A 20,402-nucleotide genomic window follows, 5' to 3' on the forward strand; every position below is an offset into this window, starting at 1 on the left:
CAAGCATTTCACATTATCCAGATACTGACTGTTAGCACTTGGTGGTCTATAGCAGCTTCCCACCAGAATGGGCTTTAGGTGAGGCAGATGAACCTGTAACCATATTACAACAGTATTTAACATGAGATCCTTTCTAAGCTTTACAGGAATGTGGTTCTGAATATAAACAGCAACACCTCCACCATTGGCATTTCTGTATGGTCATGCATCTTGTTGACATTCATCCAAGGACACCTCACTGCAGTAATATTTTCTTATGAAATCATGTGACTTATAGGTATAGAAAAGGATTTCTGTAACTGCACCCTAATACAAAAAGGAAACTAACTATGGACTAACCAGAAATGTGACATCTGTTTTATTGTAACCCTAAATTATGAATGTGTTAACTATCTTGATGTCTTTATGGCTAGTGAAACCTCTGATGCATTTATGACAGTAAAACAGACACGCTAATGAAACCTCTGATGCATTTATGACAGTAAAAAAAAAACATGCGCGTGGCATTGCACACACATCAATAGGATAAAAAGGCATCTCCAATCTCACTACCCTCTCAACAATGTCCTTCGATATATCTAGCGAACTTTTAGCTTAGAAGGACTTGGTTTGAATAGAACAAGCAAGGTAGCTAACGTCAGCTAGCTAGATAACTAGCTACATTTTAAGTCGATTGTTTAGCTCTTATTAATATAAAATAAGAAAATGGAAAATTTTAAAATACGGAAAGCTGAATCCAAAGATGTGCCTGACATACTGCGACTGATAAAGGTAAGCCGTAAACTAAATTCACTGCTTGCTTAGCTAGAAAATTGACTGGTTTCACTCTTCTCCAGTCCAACAATACACACGGAAATACTGTCGCTGAGGTATCGTTGATTTGCTATCTAAAGACACTTGAGAAGTTAGTTAGCTAGTTAAATAGCAAAATACAACTATGAAAAAGGGGGGACAGATGAAGCAAATCTGGCCAAGAGTAAAGGGATAATTGACAGCGCTTCAAATTGTACTTCCTTGTTTACTTTTGACATGCCTGTACCTACCGTAATGTTATTATAAGTGGGCAATTATTTTTGGAATATAATGTACGGAGCAAAAGCGCTCAAATTCGTGGGTTGTGATTGGGTACCGTTGTTGAACTTAAAGCTCATGAGGTTTTTGTTCTTCAAGAATCAGCACTGGCGACCCGTCATTCAGGTCAGAGCCCCATCTGTTTTGAGCCCCACATTCTTAGCAAAAAACCCTAATATTATTATATATATATATATATATATATATATATATATATATATATATATATATATATATATATATATATATATATATATATATATATTGGTGGGGGGGACTTGCCTGTTTTGCATGTTATTTTGGCATTAATATGTCACACATCAGTTTGCAAACAATGTAAAAAAATATATATAAAAAAATATTACATCATTGAGTTAATAAAGCTGCATACAAACATGGTCTCTTTTTTTGTTTTCTTGAGTAAGGCAGCTCCAAAATGCAGGTGTTTCAGTCTAGCTCAGTGCTTTCTGTGGTGGTGGGGAAGCAATCGGCTGCAATATGAGTTGACTGAGAACACATTCTCATTTACAGCAACGACCTGGGGAATAGTTACAGGGGAGAGGAATGAGCCAATTGTATGCTGGGGATGATTAGGTGACCATGATGGTATTGGGAATTTAGCCAGGACACCAGGGTTAACACCCCTACTCTTACAATAAGTGCCATGAGAGTCAGGATACCTGTTTAAAGTCCTAACCGAAAGACGGCACCCTACACAGGGGAATGTCCCCAATCACTGCCCTGGGGCATTGGGATATTTTTTTAGACCAGAGGAAAGGGTGCCTCCTACTGGCTCCACTTCCAGCAGCATCTGGTCTCCCATCCAGGCAGGACCAACCCTGCTTAGCTTCAGAAGCAAGCCAGCAGTGGGATGCAGGTATGTTTGCTGCTTCCTAACCTCCTGCCAAATGTATGACCATATTAGAGATATATTTTCCTCAGATTACACCCACCATTTTTTTTTTAACAACTCACATTTTGATAAACTCCCATAACTATTGGGAGGATTTATTGACCTGTTGCCACAAAGGGGAAACCAGTGACGAACAAACACCATTGTAAATACAACCCATATTTGTTTTATTTTCCCTTTTGTAATTTAAGAAAAGGGCATCCAGTGAACCATAATAACATTTTGAAATGTTGTGTCCTCCATATACAGTACATAACATTATATTGGTTGCAAGAATTTTGGTAGCATTGCCTTTAAATTGTTGAACTTGGGTCAAACGTTTTGGTTAGCCTTCCACAAGCTTCCCACAAGTTGGGTGAATTTTGGCCCATTCCTCCTGACAGAGCTGGTGTAACTGAGTCAGGTTCTTGCCATCTATTTTGTGAAGTGCACCAGTCCCTCCTGCAGCAAAGCACCCGCACATGATGCTGCCACCCCCGTGCTTCACAGTTGGGATGGTTTTTCCTCCAAACATAACGATGGTCATTACGGCCAAACAGTTCTATTTTTGTTTCATCAGACCAGAGGACATTTCTCCAAAAAGTATGATCTTTGTCCCCATGTGCAGTTGTAAACCGTAGTCTGGCTTTTTTATGGCGGTTTTGGAGCAGTGGCTTCTTCCTTGCTGAGCGGCCTTTCAGGTTATGTCGATATAGGACTTGTTTTACTGTGGATATAGATACTTTTGTACATGTTTCCTCCAGCATCTTCACAAAGGTCCTTTGCTGTTGTTCTGGAATTGATTTGCACTTTTTGCACCAAAGTACGTTCATCTCCAGGAGACAGAACGCGTCTCCTTCCTGAGCGGTAATGACGGCTGCGTGGTCCCATGGTGTTTATACTTGCGTACTATTGTTTGTACAGATGAACATGGTCCCTTCAGGCGTTTGGAAATTGCTCCCAAGGATGAACCAGACTTGTGGAGGTCTACAATTATTTTTCTGAGGTCTTGACTGATTTCTTTTGATTTTCCCATGATGTCAAGCAAAGAGGCACTGAGTTTGAAGGTAGGCCTTGAAATGCATCCACAGGTACACCTCCAATTGATTCAAATGATGTCAATTAGCCTATCAGAAGCTTCTAAATCCATGACATCATTTTCTGGAATTTTCCGGAATTTTCCAAGCTGTTTAAAGGCACAGTCAACTTAGTGTATGTAAACTTCTAAACCACTGGAATTGTGATACAGTGAATTATAAGTGAAATAATCTGTCTGTAAACAATTGTTGGAAAAATGACTTGTGTCATACACAAAGTAGATGTCCTAACCGACTTGCTAAAACTATAGTTCGTTAACAAGAAATTTGTGGAGTGGTTGAAAAACAAGTTTTAATAACTCCAACCAAAGTGTATGTAAACTTCCGACTTCAACTGTACATTGAAAAACTATGTTTTGAATCCAGCGTCATTTTGTGTATCAGTTCATAAACCGTGTGCCATGGAATCAGTATATCAAAAATCTCTTACCAACTATTTTGCAATCTATATGGCACAGCTGTCAATTTGAGTCCTTAAATAAAAAAGTATACCAGTTTTATTTATCACAGTTTTTTTTTTCAATTTTGGTCTTTAATGCAGGGCCGACAGACAAATTCCTTACTTTCTCCCCCTGCCACTTGCCTCTTCCATTTTTGCGGTAATGCTGCAATTAGTTGGTTATAATTTTGGGTTGAGCAGAAATTTCCATATATTTTTGTTATTAGCTTTTTGTGCGTATGAAACATTTCTGGGATCTTGTATTTAATCTCATGAATCATTGGACCAACACGTTTTATAATTTTTTTCTGTGTAGTTCTACATCGTGGAGCTCCGCCCCATAGGCGAGCTCTGCTCCTAGTGGTTTACCCCGCTGCCTAGGCAGCGAATAGCCTGAGAGAAAATTATGCACACACCTGCAGCCAATAGGAGTACAGGTGTCCCTATATAAGAGGACGCTTCCCCTGAATCAGCCTCCCATTATTTTCAGTGACAGGACTGGACTGAAGAAGCCTAGAAGAGAAGAAATCTCAGGACGAACCCGTCATCGATATCCTGTTGTTGACGTCGGCCTTCAATGAGCACGCCTTTTCTACCCCCAAAAGCTCTTTTAAGAGCTTAGTGTCGCTGCTTCACTATGATGGCTTTGGACCCGCACGAACTATGTTTTGTGTGCTTAGGTTCAAAGTACGCTAGGGGCGGCCTCACAGATCCTCCGGAATGCCCTAGCTGTTCACTCCTTTCTTTAAAGGAGAGGAAACAGCGATGGGCATTTTTCAGTGAGGATTTCCCCTCTAGAGGACGCGGTGGCATCATATGATGACGGCGCCTCTAGAGAGGATGAGGATGTTGGGTAGTGTCTGGGTTTTTCTCCGAAAGAATCCAGTCTAACGACCGTACCGACCGAGGCTGAACCCCCCCCCCCCCTTCCTGGCGAGAGAGGGGATTTTCTCATCCTTATGCCTACGCAGTGGCCTCTCTGCGCTCTGATTTTACAGGGCTCATTGAGCGGGCTGCGAGCAGGCTGGCCCCCTTTCCCTCCGTTTCGGAAGTGGATTTGATTGGTGGTGGCCCCTATTACAGACCAAGACGGGCAGCGGTACTTTTGGCACAGACCATGCCCTCGCTCGCCAAATATGTGGAGGGTGCATGGGAAACGCCTTTGACGGCCAGAGCACCGGTGAAGGCGTATATCCCATTCACTAAAGTGGACGGAGAACCGCACTAGCGGCGTACCTGGTGCCAGGTTCGAGCTCTTGGCTGTCGGCCAAGAGACCCACATTACCGACGACTAAGGACCACAGCACAGCTGGCTGGCTGGGAAGTCCTTTGTTCTAAGTACACAGGCTGTAGCAGCAGCGAATAATATTGCCCTCTTGGCAGCCTCTCTATCCCGTCTCACCACGGGTAGAGAGGAGATGGAGGAAGCGTCGAAGATTTCCGGCGCCATTCTCCATCTCACACAGGCATCGGCTGTATGTGCGAGGAGATCCATGGCCACTTCGGTGGTACTGGAACGACACCTCTGGCTGTCTTTGACGGCTATGAAGGAGACCGACAAAGCCGCCCTATTGAACGCCCCATCTCTGACAGCGGTCTCTTTGGAGCCGCGGTCACAGATGCGACGGCGCGTTTTGGGAAGCTTGAGGAGGAGACAAAGCAGCTGGCTAGACACCTGCCTTTGGCAGGAGGATCTAAAACAGCTACGAAAGATCCCCATCGCTCCACCGTTTCCAGTAGACCAGGGTCTACGGCCAGACGGAGAGCACGTCGAGCAGCTGCACCTGGAGTACCGAGAGTGGGCCCAGCCCCTCCAGCAGCACCAGAGAAGGCGGCGGTGAAACCCTGACAGCCGAGAGGCAGTCAGAAAAGACGACTGCCATGACGGGACGAGGGAGAGAGGACGGGAGACAGCGCTGCACTTCATGTGAGGGCGCCCACTGTTCATCCCCCACCCCTGCAAAGGAATGGAGGAGTTGTGTCTGTGTTTAATAAAGAATGTGTTCCATTTGACTTTGTCACAAGATAACCTCTTTTCCTTAACAAAACTGAGATCGCTCAGATTCCTTCTATCTCTCTCTCACCACTCTGTGTGCAGCCAGCCCATTGCGGAGTTGAGCACACACAGAGGGACGTTGTGAGTGAGAATGACAAGAGGAAAGCAAGACGGACGCTCGTAATGAGCCGTCATGCTATACCTCATAAAAACCCAACACTACACACTCTGAGGAGTGAAGTAGATAGAGGTTTTAAGAGCAGCCTGCGTACACAGCCCCATAGTGGGCCGATGAAGCAATCGCTATTGGGAGACGGCTGGCGCCTCAATTAGTGTAGCGCAGACCCGTGCTGAGTTCACGGAGGGCTGGAACCACAAGGTTACATGTATAACCGAAGTGTCGGCGCCCCCGATTCTCTCAGAACGCGTTAGTGTTCCCTCCCCCGTTCGTAGGGGGCCCACCTTGGACTGTCCCACCACTTCAGTGTTGGGAGACAGCGGCGGCTTGGGCCATAGAGGAATACAGGTAGCAGTCATATATTCGCCCTATTTCCTAGTGCCAAAAATGACGGGGGGAATGAGGCCGATATTGGATTTACGCACTCTCGTCGAGAGCGTAGCCAAACCGCTTTTCCGAATGCTCACGATCTAGATCTAAAGGATCATACTTTCATGTGCCAGTACTTCCGCGTCACAGGAAGTTTCTGCGTTTCGCCTTTCAAGGGGTGGTGTACGAGTATGCGAGAATGCCATTCGGGTACGCCCTGGCACCTCGCACGTTTTCCAAATGTGTGGAGGCAGCATTGGAGCCGTTGCGCCGTCAAGGGATAAGGCTATTACGCTTCGAACACACCGACTGTGTCATTGCGTTTCGATACACCAGAAGTACATTCATTTCCAATGGAACGCTGCATTTGCCTTGCAGCATTGCGTTGCAGAGGCAGTTGCAGTGCGTTCTGTGTGGTGCATACGTTCGATAAATCGAACGTATGCATCAAATTGTATGAGTGGACTTGACAGAAAGTAGCAAAATATGAATGTAGATTTTTTTTTTGCACACATTCAGTAAAAATTTGGGATTACATAAAAACAGTTTGATTGCATAATTTCTTTACATTTATTTATTTATTTGCCAAGTATATTGTTTATTCGATGACATCCTCAAATTAATTGTGAGAGCCTATAATATAATTTCCCTCCAAAATGCAGTTTTGGAGTGAAATGCAATAATAAATAGTCAGGATAGGCAGAGTAGGCTCTTTCAACAATGAGACAAACGTTGAGGAAGGTGGTATGACTATTTCTTTCACACACACCTCATTGGCTAGGTTAGCAAGCTAGGTTAGCTAGCTAGCTAACGCTAACTAGCCACATCTAGCACAAGCTCACTACTAAACTGACCTGGCAATCCTACTATCGTGGACACTTGTCTCCAAACAGCATTTTTTGTGTTTATGTCCCTGTAGCTGTCAGCAGTTGTGTCAAAAAGACACGGTTTTGAGGATACTGCGAAAATGATTCTCTCCTCCATGTGTCCAACCGCATGCGACCATTTGAAAAAGGTACCTGCATCAGTATAGTTGCCTAGCTGCGCAAAATGTTATGCAGCAGTGATGCAAAGACGCAGTCGGTGTGTTCGAAGGGTTAGCCTACCTAGACGACCTACTGGTTTTGGCCCCGTCAGCAGAGCTGGCGATCACACACGACACAGACAGTGATTCACCTCACGCATCTGGGGTTCGCTGTGAATTGGAAAAAGAGTGCGCCTTGGCCCAGTCAGCAGATTGTCTATCTGGGATTACAGCTAGACACTGACAATGAGGGCACGAATTTCGGATCCTCGACGGGCTGCCTTGTTGTTAGCCCTGAGAAAGTTTTATCCGAATCACATGGTGACGGCGCATTCCGTCATGACACTTTTGGGTCTCATGTCGTCTGCCCACTCCGTGGTTCCGCTGGGACTTTTGCATATGCGCAAAACACAGCGATGGTTTGCTCAACTACGACTGGACCCAGTGAGCACCGTTGTCGGTTGTTGACAGTTCCCCTCTCACTCAGAGCGGATCTGAACTATTGGAGAGACCCGTGCGTAATGGCACGGGATGTCACATAAACCTCCTGGAATTGGAAACGGTTCTACTGGTTCTGACCCGCTTCATGTCCACCCTACGGGGACACGACGTGCTGGTCTGGTCAGAAAAACAGAACGACAGTAGCCTATATAAATCGCCAAGGGGGAGTCAGGTCTCCTGCACTCCACCGGTTGGCGGAGGAATTGTGGCTGTGGGCTCACGAGGAGCACCTTCGCTCGTTGACAGCAGCACACATTCCAGGCTGTCAGAATATCGGAGCAGACCTCATGTCTCGAGGGGGTCCCCGAGACGACGAGTGGCGACTGCACCCCGATGTTGTTCTCCAAATATGGGAACGGTTCGGGAGAGCCGAGGTGGACCTGTTCGCGTCACGTGTGAACGCGCAATGTCCCCTATGGTTTTCTCTACGAGCCCAGGACGAACCACCACTAGGGATAGACGCTTTTGCGCACTAGTGGCCAGAGGTTCTACTGTACGCATTTCCACCGCTGTCCTGCATTCTCCCACTGCTAGCACGTGTGAAAACAGGAGGGCTGTCAATCATATTGATAGCCAGCCACTGAAGGTCTGGCTCCTGAGAGGGACAGGTTAGAGCGCTGTGGGTTATCTGATTTGGTAATCAGAACCATATAGGGCTCACGTGCCAGTTCCACATACAGGACTTATGCCAGTAGATGGAACATGTTTTCACAATGGTGCGTCACAGAGAATGTAGACCCGTGTGCTGTCAGGTTGAGAGTGTGCTCTCTTTCCTACAGTTCATGTTTGACAAGCAGCACTCACCCGCCACCATTAAGGTGTTCGCGGCAGCGATTTCAGCTTGTCATGAGGGGTTTGGCAGAGACGCTGTTTTCAGTCACCCTTTAGTGAAACGGTTTCTATTGGGGACGCGGTGGCTTAGGCCAGTGGCTAGAGCCACGCTACGTGCCCAGTGTGCACCTTGGTGTGCTACGTGCAGCGCACGGCGATGATTAGGTCATCACCTCAATTGTTTGTGTGTCATGGTGCTAATGCACTGGGTAGACCACTCTCAAAACAGAGGCTGTCTCATTGGCTTTGAGAAGGCATTGAGACGGCTTATGAGGCGGCAGGGCGTCCAATGCCTCGTGGAGTAGCGGCGTCTATGGCACTTTTCAGAGGAATTGGGGTAGAGGGTATTTGTGCAGCGGCGTCGTGGTCGTCACCGTCTCCTTTTATCCGATTCTACCTGTTGGACATGTCGTCTAACTCTCTAGCTCGTTCTGTACTCAGCGTAGTTGAGGGCAGAACTTGAGTTAAGAAAGGTTGCAGGACTAATGGGCTGTGTTCCCATTAGGTCCGCTCTTTTTTGACAGAAGAGAGAGAGACACGTGTAACATGACCTTTGTTTGACACTGTCAATACTAGACTGCCACCAGTGTGTCATTATGCTGGTGTAACGGATGTGAAATGGCTAGTTAGTTAGCGGTGGTGCTCGCTAATAGCCTTTCAATCGGTGACGTCACTTGCTCTGAGACCTTGAAGTAGTGGTTCCCCTTGCTCTGCAAGAGCCGGAGCTTTTGTGGAGCGATGGGTTAAAGATGCTTCGTGGGTGACTGTTGTTGATGTGTGCAGAGGGTCCCTGGTTCGCGCCCGGGTCGGGGCGAGGGAACGGACTAAAGTTATACTGTTACACTGGGAAATAGTACTGTAACCTAGTGTTACTTGACTATTAGACCGGTCACTAAAGTTGAGGGAATATTGAGGCATCATCTATCTGCTGAGTCAGAATAGTTGGCCTAAATTCTATCATCTGCCCACGAATCATTGGCTCTGCCTATGGATTGAGTGTGGTAGGTTACACTGAGAAAGCAGTGAGCATGTCTTCTAAATTGGTTCAGCCTGTACTCAGTTTTGCTGACGTGAAGGCTAGCATTAAGGCGGAAAAACACAGAATTAATGGACAGGGTTTCCATCAGGTCCGTTTTTTCCTTTATTAGAAGGACCGCAGGACATGACTCCTGGCTGAATGGCACAGTTGAGTTATGTGTTATATCTTGCCCACCAGTCTATGACTGTGTTGGGCGGAGGGATTAGGGATATAGTTCTGTAATTGATATTACAGTACTATTATACCAATCTGAATATCAATAGAGTTGAGTTTATCTATCTGTGGTACAGTTAGTGTGACTCATATTCTATGATCTGCTCACTAGTCATTGGCTTTGCCTTTAGACTGAGTGAGCAGATTAGATCAAGAACACAGTACATTGTAATTGAGTGTGGTTCACAGTAAATTACAAGTACTGTGGGATTTGGTCGCAGCCATTGCTGAGCTGACCTTTTCTCAAGTAGAAAGTGTTTGGCTCGGCAGGGAGTACATTTTGGGAGCGTTTCGCTCCGCCTTAAACCACTAGGAGCAGAGCTCCCCTATGGGGCGGTGCTCCACGATGTAGAACGATAGTTACCGGAGTGTAACTCCAGTTTTACGAGTGGAGCGGAGCCCCAAAGGGCTTAAAGCCCTGCCGACCCCCAGTCTCGCTGAATATTTTTTTTTCGGGAGGCTGATTGAGGGGAAGCGTCCCCTTATATAGGGACACCTGTACTCCTATTGGCTGCAGGTGTGTGCATAATTTTCTCTCAGGCTATTCGCTGCCTAGGCAGCGGGGTAAACCACTAGGAGCAGAGCTCCCCTATGGGGCGGAGCTCCACTCATAGAACTGGAGTTACACTCTGGTAACTATCGTTTAACACCATCTCCTCTAATTTGCTCATGAAACAGCAATTCAAGAAAATCTAAATGCATATTCCAATTAAGCTGATTGAGACCAAATGATTGGCATGCAGACGCAGTTTTAATATTTCACTGGTAAAACCTGAATAATTATCATTCACGATTGACAGTGATTCTCTGGCCTATTTTGAAGTTAGACTTACCTAACTTGGTGTTTGAAGGTGTTGGATTCTGGGTTAAACTTGGAACATTGCTATCCTAAAGACACGATACATCAGAAGTAAGACTATAGTATCTGAGGGGTGATAGAGATTTTGATATAAATACAATTTGGGTATTTTAAATGTGCTCATCCTAACTGCATTCAGAGAAACTCTGCAAACTTGTCTGTCTTGAAGGTGACAAATACAGACAATTTCAGCTGGATATCCGTCTGTATCCCAGTTCCCTCTGTAGTTTTGTACCTTTGTTTATTACGTTGGCAACGAGCCCGGTTTCCTCCATTTTAATTGTGTTTATGTTAAACGCTGTTCTCTTCGTTGACCGTCACTTTTCTCAGTGAATGATAAACGTTCCCCTATTGACTCGCTGTTCTTGGTTTTGAATCTGAAATGTTTCTTCTGTTCAGGAACTGGCTAAATATGAAGAAATGGAAGACCACGTGATACTGACTGAGGAAGGTGAGTCTGAATGAAACTAAAGCATTTCTGTCTCGTTCACCGTGTGATTGACTGCAGTGCATGGAGTTTATAAGGCATTTCTAACGTTGTAAAAACAGATCTGCTCGAGGACGGATTCGGTGACTATCCATTATACCGCTGTGTCGTGGCAGAAGTCCCCAGTGAGCCGCAGAGCAACAACGGTAAGAGATTATGTATATCAAATCATTCCGCCTATCCCCTGGAGCACACCTGTACATCTCAGAGGATTGGACGGATGTTGAGTGTGACATAGACAAGTATTATAGCAAACTACATCAGATGGCCTTGACTGAAACAGTGCCTCTCCTATGCATAGAAGAACATTTCTGTGCCATGGGGATCCCTGGCATGTAGCTACTGACCCTATGTCAAACATATACCAAACCTGTTATTAGGGCTGTTACGGGGACCGTATTACCGCCACACCTGCAGCCACGAGTCATGATGGCAGTCAAATTCCATGTGACGGTATTCAGTCTTCTCAAAGCTCTGATTCTACTGAAGGTCATTAGTAGCCTACCAAACTTGCTAACTGCCTGGTACTCAGTACTCTATTGTCCCTCTAACCACTCTGACATCAATGCAAATGTTATCAAAAATCTAATCAAACACTTCATGAGAGTCCATGAGCTCATGTTGCGCAACATTTCTATAGACTATGAAATTAAGTGAGAAAACAGAGTGATGGCCTCTACTGAAAAGAGGAAGATCAGCTTTCTATAGGCTAGGCCTACTATATTTATTTCTCAACATTACTAATATTAAGCGCATTGCTTCTCTGTACAACAGGAGTATAACTTACCTGGCTGGCATGAAAATGAACCACGGGAAAAGCGTCCTCCATTCTTTATTTAAGTGCATAGATGACATGCATCCCCCTGTCCCTGTTTCGAGACTGGACCATTATCATGCACCTTTCTAAATCAAAACAAATTTCACACATACATTATTTAGTATATGTAAAGACTAAATTAAATCCAGAACAGTCTGATAGGTGACACTATTAGCCTATCACTTATGAATGATGCCCAGCTTGTGTGCAGTAAGGCAATAAACTGTGCATCCCTTTTTTTTGTTGCAACTTTTTCAAATCATACTGTAGTTGCACACCTCATGTAGCCTGGCCCATATGTTTGATAAGGTTTGTATCACAACTAGTGGCCAAATAATAACTTCCTTACAACTGGTGTAGAGCCTAACTGGCATACGCAGCGCTTGAAGAAGAATTTACCATAAAAATGCACCTTTATAATAAAAGCAATACATGCATAATTGCATTTGCGGTCACTTTTGAGAACTGAATTATGGAACATTTGCGCTTATAGCCTACTGCCTCCTGCCTCACATTGCTGAACTTATAATGTAACGAAATAAACTATTAGGCTATCAACATTTTAAGCTAAACGTTTTGATCTGTTGCGTCAGCCTCATTGCTTAAAGGTTTTTTGATGCTAGTGGTTGTATTAATTTGGGATCTATTGCATCACACAACTGTCCTAGACTATGTTTGGAATATTTATTTCTCGCACAGAATAGGTCAACGTTTGTACTATGGGGGATAGTAGATTGACATAGGCTAGTGCTTTTGCTGTTTGTTAGGCCTACTCATCTTGCTGACGAAAAGTAAATGTGGAAAGTTCTTCCTATATCTTCAATGTGCGCCTCGGAATTGGATAAGGACGCACGCAGTTGTGTCCCTGATGTGTCTGTCTTCACTTGTAGCCTGTGAGAAAGACTCAATCACGTGATAGGCCGAGAGAGCCATGTAAGTGAGAGGTGCTTCGGAGCACGCAGCCGGGAGAAGGGAATTATAATATTCATCCCAAGGGCACAATGGCCTCTGGCCGCAAAAGGCATGGATGTATTTAGGGGGTATTATGGCCACAGAATGTGGAAGCAGCCGGGAAATTCGAGGCATTATCAAGTGTTTGTCAAATTGTGAATGAGAGGCTGATGAAATGTGTGCAGCCTGCACAAATAACAAAGCAGAGCTCATGCCTTTTCATGGAACTTTTTTCAAATCATCATTAGTCGCTTCATGCAGCCTTGGAATATATCAAAAATACAAACGTCGAGCTATATGTTTTCATCACAACTAAAGTTTAATAAAAAATTATAAATTAAGCATATAGGAATACCTGTTTTTGTTAACTGCTCAACACAGAATAGCCGCATGTGCGCACTCCCCCAGAAATCTTTTGGAGAAAAGATTCTATTTTACTCGATACAGAGACACCTTTTCCTTACAACAGTTACAGTGCATTCGGAAAGAATTCAGACTCCTTGACTTTTTCCACTTATTCTAAAATGGATTAAACAATTTTTTCTCCTCACCAATCTGCACACAATACCCCATAATAACAAAGTTTCTTGGCAATTTCTCACATGGAATAGCCTTAATTTCTCAGAACAAGAATAGACTGACGAGTTTCAGAAGAAAGTTCTTTGTTTCTGGCCATTTTAAACCTGTATTCAAACCCACAAATGCTGATGCTCCGGATACTCAACTAGTCTAAAGAAGGCCAGCTTTATTGCTTCTTTAATCAGCACAACAATTTTCAGCTGTGCTAACAGAATTGTAAAAGGGTTTTCTAATGATCAATTAGCCTTTTAAAATTATAAACTTGGATTAGCTAACACAACGTGCCATTGGAACACGGAGTGATGGTTGCTGATGATGGGCCTCTGTACGCCTATGCAGATATTCCATTAGAAATCAGCCGTTTCCAGCTACAATAGTAATTTACAACATTAACAATGTCTACACTGTATTTCTGATCAATTTGATGTTATTTTAATGGACAAAAAATGTGCATTTCTTTCAAAAACAAGGACATTTCTAGGTGACCCTAAACTTTTGAACGGTAGTGTGTATATGTATTTATTTATATAAATGTGCAAAGATGTATAACTTGGTCATTATGTGGTATTGTGTGTGTAGATTGAGGAAATTGTTTTATTTAATCCATTTTAGAATAAGGCTGTAACGTAACAAAATGTGGAAAAAGGGAAGGGGTCTGAATACTTTCCGAAGTGTGATGCACAATGACATAAGTGGGTGTCTGGGAAGAGACAAACATTTCAGTTACACTTTGGCACATTCTCTAAGAAGTAACTAGGTGACTTGTTTGAAATTTTGTTGCTGTACACACACACAAACACACGTCTCTCTGATCGAAAGGCTGGTGTGTATAGTGTCTAGGCCTACTCCTGTTATGGATGTGGATGTCACTCACATGTAGGCCAGACACACTTGTATGACACACACCCGCTAACCAACTTCCATTGGAAGCTTCTCTGAGCTAGAACAGCTCGTCTCCACGCGTCAGTTCTCACAACACAACTGACACATCTCCTCTTTACACAGTCCCCTGGCAACCAGACTGAGTTAACCGCTGAAAGTACAAGTTAATCTTAACCATAGATCTATGAGCAGCTCTGCCCCTCCAAGTCCTAACCACCCTTAACCATTTAGGGAAAATGTTAAACTGACCTTAGATTAGTCTCTAGGGGTAACTCCGGTACGAGCTGTTACATTACATCTGGCTTGTTTTTGTGTGGGTTTATTTTGTGTCCAGGCCCTGTGGTGATTGGGTTTGCCATGTACTACTTCACCTATGACCCCTGGATTGGCAAGCTGCTTTACCTGGAAGACTTCTTTGTCATGGAAAAGTACAGGGGTAAGCAAAATAACTATTTTCCTCTCCTACTCTGTCTCTCTCTTTCCTCTCTGACCTGACCAGTAACCATAATCTCTCCTTCTCTGTCATCCTTCCACCAGAGATTGGCATTGGCTCAGAGATCCTCAAGCTCCTCAGTGACGTGAGTAATTTAGGAGTTATGACCCTGTACAAACATAGTAAAAACTAGATGGTAGCTGTCAGTCAGTTACACGGCTCTGGCAAGAATCCTGTTGTAGGTCAATGCCTCAAACAGAATCCCATATCGAGCCCATTTCAGTGAGTTGGGATTTTTTTGTACATACCATTGATTCTGTTCTTCTGTGTGTTTTGTTTGGTTATTGCTGTTGAAATAATCAATGAATGTGTGTTGGGAAAAGAGAAGATGTACACTGTATATAAAAAATGTATATGGAAACCCCCTTCAAATTAGTTGATTCGGCTTTTTCAGCCACACCTGTTGCTGACAGGCATTTAAAATCGAGCACACAGCCATGCAATCTCCATAGACAAACATTGGCAGTAGAATGGCCTTACTGAAGAGCTGTGTGACTTTCAACGTGGCACAGTCATAGGATGCCACCTTTCCAACAAGTCAGTTGGTCAAATTTCTACCCTGCTAGAGCTGCCCTGGTCAACTGTAAGTGCTGTTATTGTAATGTGGAAAGGTCTAGGAGCAACAACGGCTCAACTGCGAAGTGGTAGGCCACAAGCTCACAGAACTGGACTGCCGAGTGCTGAAATCGTCTGTCCTCGGTTGCAACATTCACTACTGAGTTCCAAACTGCTTCTGGAAGCAACATCCGCACAAGATCTGTTCGTCAGGAGCTTCATGAAATGGGTTTCCATGGCCAAGCAGCCGCACACAAGCCTAAGATCACCATGCCCAATGCCAAGCGTCAGCTGGAGTGGTGTAAACCTCGCCGTCATTGGACTCTGGAGCAATGGAAACGTGTTCTATGGAGTGATGAATCACACATCACCATCTGCCAGTCCTACAGACAAATTTGGCTTAGGCGGATGCCAGGAGGACGCTACCTGCCCCAATGCATAATGCCAACTGTAAAGTTTGGTGGAGCAGGAATAAGGGTCTGGGGCTGTTTTTCATGGTTCAGGCTAGGCCCCTTAGTTCCAGTGAAGGGAAATCAACAGCACAGCATACAATGACATTCTAGACGATTCTGTGCTTCCAACTTTGTGGCAACAGTTTGGGGAAGGCCTTCTCCTGTTCAAGCAAGACAATGCCCCCGTGCACAAAGCGAGACCCATACAGAAATGGTTTGTCAAGATCGGTGTGGAAGAACTTGACTGGCCTGCACAGAGCCCTGACCTCAACCCCATCAAACACTTTTGGGTTGAATTATGTGTGCTAACTCCTGCTCTCCCTTCCTCTCTCCCCCCCAGATGGCATTCAAGACTCGCTGCAACAGCATGCACTTCGTCGTCGCTGAGGGCAACAAGGAGTCAATAGAGTTCTACAAGCGTCGTGGGGCGGCCGACATCACTCTGGATGAGGGATGGAGACTCTTCAAGATCAACAAGAGCTCCCTCTTCAAGATGTCCTCCGGCTCCAAAGAGTGAGCTGGCCCCAAGACACATAGAAAGATGGGGACAAGAGTGACAGACTTGTTCAATTTAATTTAAATTACTTAATTATTTGCCTGTCTTTCACTTCAGCGGTGGGGGGTGTGACTCTGACACTAGATTATTATTATTATTATTAAAATGGGCATTAAGCATGTGTGTGCACCAACTTTCTCAATCTAGTCAATCATTTAGGTCACGTATTTTATCTGAAGCCATCGTTTTAGTAGTTGTAGTTTTTAATCAACGCACCTTAGGATTCCTAGCGTTCTCTGTTTCATTATTGACCAATATATTTTACTATTCTATAATACAGTGATTTTTGTTCTCTGTAGTTTGATTGTGTTTATGTTGGTGGTTATTATGTTCTATGGTGACTGATTTCTGTGGGGCTAGGAGGGAAGTGGGGTGAGTTCATTGCTTTACAATGAAATCCCTGTCCCCCCATTTTAAGGTGGACTTAGGTCAGGGGTCAGATGTTATGGGTCATGATAGTGTGGAAGGGGAGGGGACGGCTTTACAGAACATGCATCACTTCATATGCCCGCCCTCCCTTCATCCTCCGTCTGTTGTAGGAGTAATTTCAGAATGGTGACGCCATCAAGAAACTTAAAAACAGCCTTGTCCTCTTTCTCCTCCTCCATCTCTCTTGTCCCCTCTGTCATACCTTCAACTGTGGAAGGGAGATGTGTGGTCTGTTATAACAGTCTATGGAGAGCAGAGGAGTGGACTGTTAGTTACTGCACTGACCTTAAGACGCCAAACTGTCACAGTATCTAATGCTCAGACACACACACACATCCTAGTCAGATCTAGCAGAAACCAGGGACGTAGAAATGCATATCAGTGGGATGTCTGGTGTTCACTGACTGAATCTTGAACATTCACTGCAGCAATGCCTGACCAACAAACACAGCCAGAAATCAACACTGTAGTGGCCAAGTAGAGTTTAGAGAATATTACAAACACTGTCTCCTGTCCTCTCCTCCCCCAACCCATTGCCCAGGCAGAGACAGATCCTCTTTAATGTAATCCTGTGAAAAATTATCTCTAGTAGACACTTGTACTCCACTCTAAACTCTCATATGAACTTAGAAAATGTCTCCTGAAAATAATGTTTCTTTGGCATTACTCCATTAAAAACAATGAAGGACATCAATCTGGTAGGAAATGGAGCAGGACAGAGTGTGTACATGACTTAGTTACCGTTGATCCACATACAGCATAGACTATAATACCTCCATCTGAGAGAGGGAGGGAGAGAGAGATTGCGAGGAAGAGCGGGGAGTATAGGGGGGATTGAGAAGAGACAGCATCTTTTATCCCCAGACAGGCCATCATATTTTCATTCTAGACTCCCATGAGCCTCGCTGAACTTCGAAACGGACTTGTTTATGTCCAGAGCTCTAAACGGTGCCCCGTTACTGATTAACCATTGGCATCTATTTAAAGACACACCAAGGAGATTCACTTTTTTATTTACAGAACCTTGGTAACCTTCTATTCTAGCACACACAGGTGTTCATCACTCTGTTGCACAAATAGACACAATCATGACCCCAGTGAGTCATAACCCCCACCGCATGATGGTCAAGGTTAAGGGTCAAGTTACACCGAGAGACACACTCCCACCCCTGTACCAACTTGCCTACCCCACAATAAGTGTTGGTCGAGGAGTTGGCTAAAGCACTTCAAGATGTGGGAGCAGGCCAAATAGTAACTTTCCATATGTTTTTCTATGGTTAAATGTAAAAAAAAATATATATATATATACAGTACCAGTCAAAAGTTTGTACACACCTACTCATTCCAGGGTTTTTCTTTATTTTTACTATTTTCTACAATAATAGTGAAGACATCAAAACTATGAAATAACACATATGGAATCATGTCGTAACCAAAAAAGTGTTAAATCAAAATATATTTTATTTTTGAGATTCTTCAAAGTAACCACCTTGATGACAGCTTTGCACACTACTGGAATTATCTCAACCAGCTCCGAGGTAGTCACCTGCAATGTATTTCAATTAACAGGTGTGCCTTGTAAAAAGTTAATTTGTGGAATTTCTTTACTTCTTAATGCCTTTGAGCCAATCAGTTGTGTTGTGTCAAGGTAGGGTTGGTATACAGAAGATAGTCCTATTTGGTAAAAGACCAAGTCCATATTATGGCAAGAACAGCTCAAATAAGGACAGAGAAACGACAGTCCATCATTACTTTAAGACATGAAGGTCAGTCAATCTGGAAAATGTCAAGAACTTAACGTTTTTCTTTTAGTACGTGTGTCAACTTTTGACTGGTACTGTGTTTCCAATATGTATTTTATAAACAATACAAAACATACAAATCACTACATCATACAAACATCACTCCTGCCCACTAGCCCCCACGCCTAGCACCCTTATCATGTTCTCAAGGGCCACTCAAGGACACTCAGAGACTTGTCCTGAAGCCACTCCTGCATTGTCTTGGCTGTGTGCGTTGGGTTGTTGTCCTGTTGGAAGGTGAACCGTCGCTCCAGTCTGAGGCCCTGCGCGCTCTGGAGCAGGTTTTCATCAAGGATCTCTCTGTACTTGGCTCTGTTCATTTTTCCCTCGATCCTGACTAGTCTATCAGTTCCTGACGCTGAAAAACATCCCCACAGCATGATGCTGCCACCACCATGCTTCACTATAGGGACGGTTCTAGGTTTCCTCCAGATGTGATGCTTGGCATTCAACCTAAAGAGTTCAAACGTGGTTTTATCACACCATAGATTAATGTTTCTCATGGTCTGAGTCCTTTAGGTGCCTTTTGACAAACTCCAAGTGGGCTGTCATGAGTATTTTACTGAAAGTGGCTTCCGTCTGGTCACTATACCATAAAGGCCTGATTGGTGGAGTGCTGCAGAGATGGTTGTCCCATCTCCACAGAGGAACTCTGGAGATCTGTCAGTGACCATCGGGTTCTTTGTCACCTCCCTGACCAAGGCCCTTCTCCCCCGATTGCTCAGTTTGGTCGGGCGGACAGCTCCAGGCAGAGTCTTGTTGGCTTCAAACGTCTTCCATTTAAGAATGATGGAGATCACTATGTTTTTGGGGACCTTCAATGCTGCAGAAATGTTTTGGTACCCTTCTCCAGATCTGTGTCTCGACACAATTTTGTCTCGCAGCTTTACGGACAATTCCTTCAACATCCTGGCTTGTTTTTTTTCTCTGACATGCATTGTCACCTGTGGGACCTTATATAGACAGCTGTGCGCCTTTCCATATCCTGTCCAATCAATTGAATTTACTACAGGTGGACTCCAAGTTGTAGAAACATATTAAGGATGATCAATGGAAACGATGCATCTGAGCTCATTTTTGAGTTTCATAGCAAAGGGTCTGAATACTTGTATAAAAACAGAAATACATTAATATATTTGCAAAAATGTCTAATAACCTGTTTTTGCTTTGTCGTTATGAGGTACCGCACCTGCAGTCTCTAATTCTGAATGATCGGCTATGAAAAGCCAACTGACGTTTACTCCTGAGGTGCTGACCTGTTGCACCCTCTACAGCCACTGCGATTATTATTATTATTTGACCCTGTTGGTCATCTGTGAACATTTGAACATCTTGTCCATGTACTGTTATAATCTCCACCCGGCACAACCAGAAGAGGACTGGCCACGCCTCGGAGCCTGGTTCCTCTCTAGGTTTCTTCATAGGTTCCTGCCTTCCTAGGGAGTTTTTCCTAGCCACCGTGCTTCTACATCTACATTGCTTGCTGTTTGGGGTTTTAGGCTGGGTTTCTGTATAGCACTTTATGACACTGGCTGATGTAAAAAGGGCTTTAGAAATACATTTGATTGATTTGATATTGTGTGTAGATTGAATAAATGTTTTTATTTAATCCATATTCGAATAAAGCTGTAATGTAATAAAACGTGGAAAAAGTTAAGGGGTCTAAATACTTTCTGAATGCACTGTACAACCAGATCACAACATCTTCTACATGACGTTATGAAAAATACGTCTTATTGTGCTTGATATCTGGTTTTTGGTTGAAATCTGATAGAACTATTGACCAGTTATCAAAATGCTATTCAACTAATAGAAACCAATCAATATAAACAAGTGTATATTGTTCGTGGGCAATGTACCTATTACATATAGACAAAAACAAATAACAAT

General features: G+C 44.0%; 1 protein-coding gene across 2 annotated transcripts; it reads left to right on the forward strand.

The window, feature by feature from the left end:
- The first annotated feature begins 510 nt into the window (after positions 1–510).
- Positions 511–20,169, forward strand: LOC129859065 (diamine acetyltransferase 1-like). Of its 2 annotated transcripts, XM_055928414.1 has the most exons (7): positions 511–771; positions 10,909–10,960; positions 11,059–11,142; positions 14,560–14,661; positions 14,763–14,803; positions 16,066–16,238; positions 19,693–20,169. In XM_055928414.1, the coding sequence occupies exons 1-7, from the start codon at positions 706–708 to the stop codon at positions 19,712–19,714; spliced, it is 540 nt and encodes a 179-aa protein (XP_055784389.1). In that variant the 5' UTR covers positions 511–705; the 3' UTR covers positions 19,715–20,169. The 2 variants fall into 2 exon arrangements, with proteins under 2 accessions (XP_055784389.1, XP_055784390.1); XM_055928415.1 differs by having other exon boundaries at positions 515–771; positions 16,066–20,169.
- Positions 20,170–20,402: the final 233 nt, after the last annotated feature.

Source organism: Salvelinus fontinalis, chromosome 7, assembly GCF_029448725.1.
Source record: "Salvelinus fontinalis isolate EN_2023a chromosome 7, ASM2944872v1, whole genome shotgun sequence".
NCBI classification, from domain to species: Eukaryota; Metazoa; Chordata; class Actinopteri; order Salmoniformes; family Salmonidae; genus Salvelinus; species Salvelinus fontinalis.

Coding starts and splice junctions, on each gene's coding strand:
- LOC129859065 (XM_055928414.1), top strand. CDS start 706: ATGGAAAATTTTAAAATACGGAAAGCTGAATCCAAAGATGTGCCTGAC. Junction 11,143..14,559: donor TGAGCCGCAGAGCAACAACG/GTAAGAGATTAT, acceptor TTTTGTGTCCAG/GCCCTGTGGTGATTGGGTTT. Junction 14,804..16,065: donor TCCTCAAGCTCCTCAGTGAC/GTGAGTAATTTA, acceptor TCTCCCCCCCAG/ATGGCATTCAAGACTCGCTG.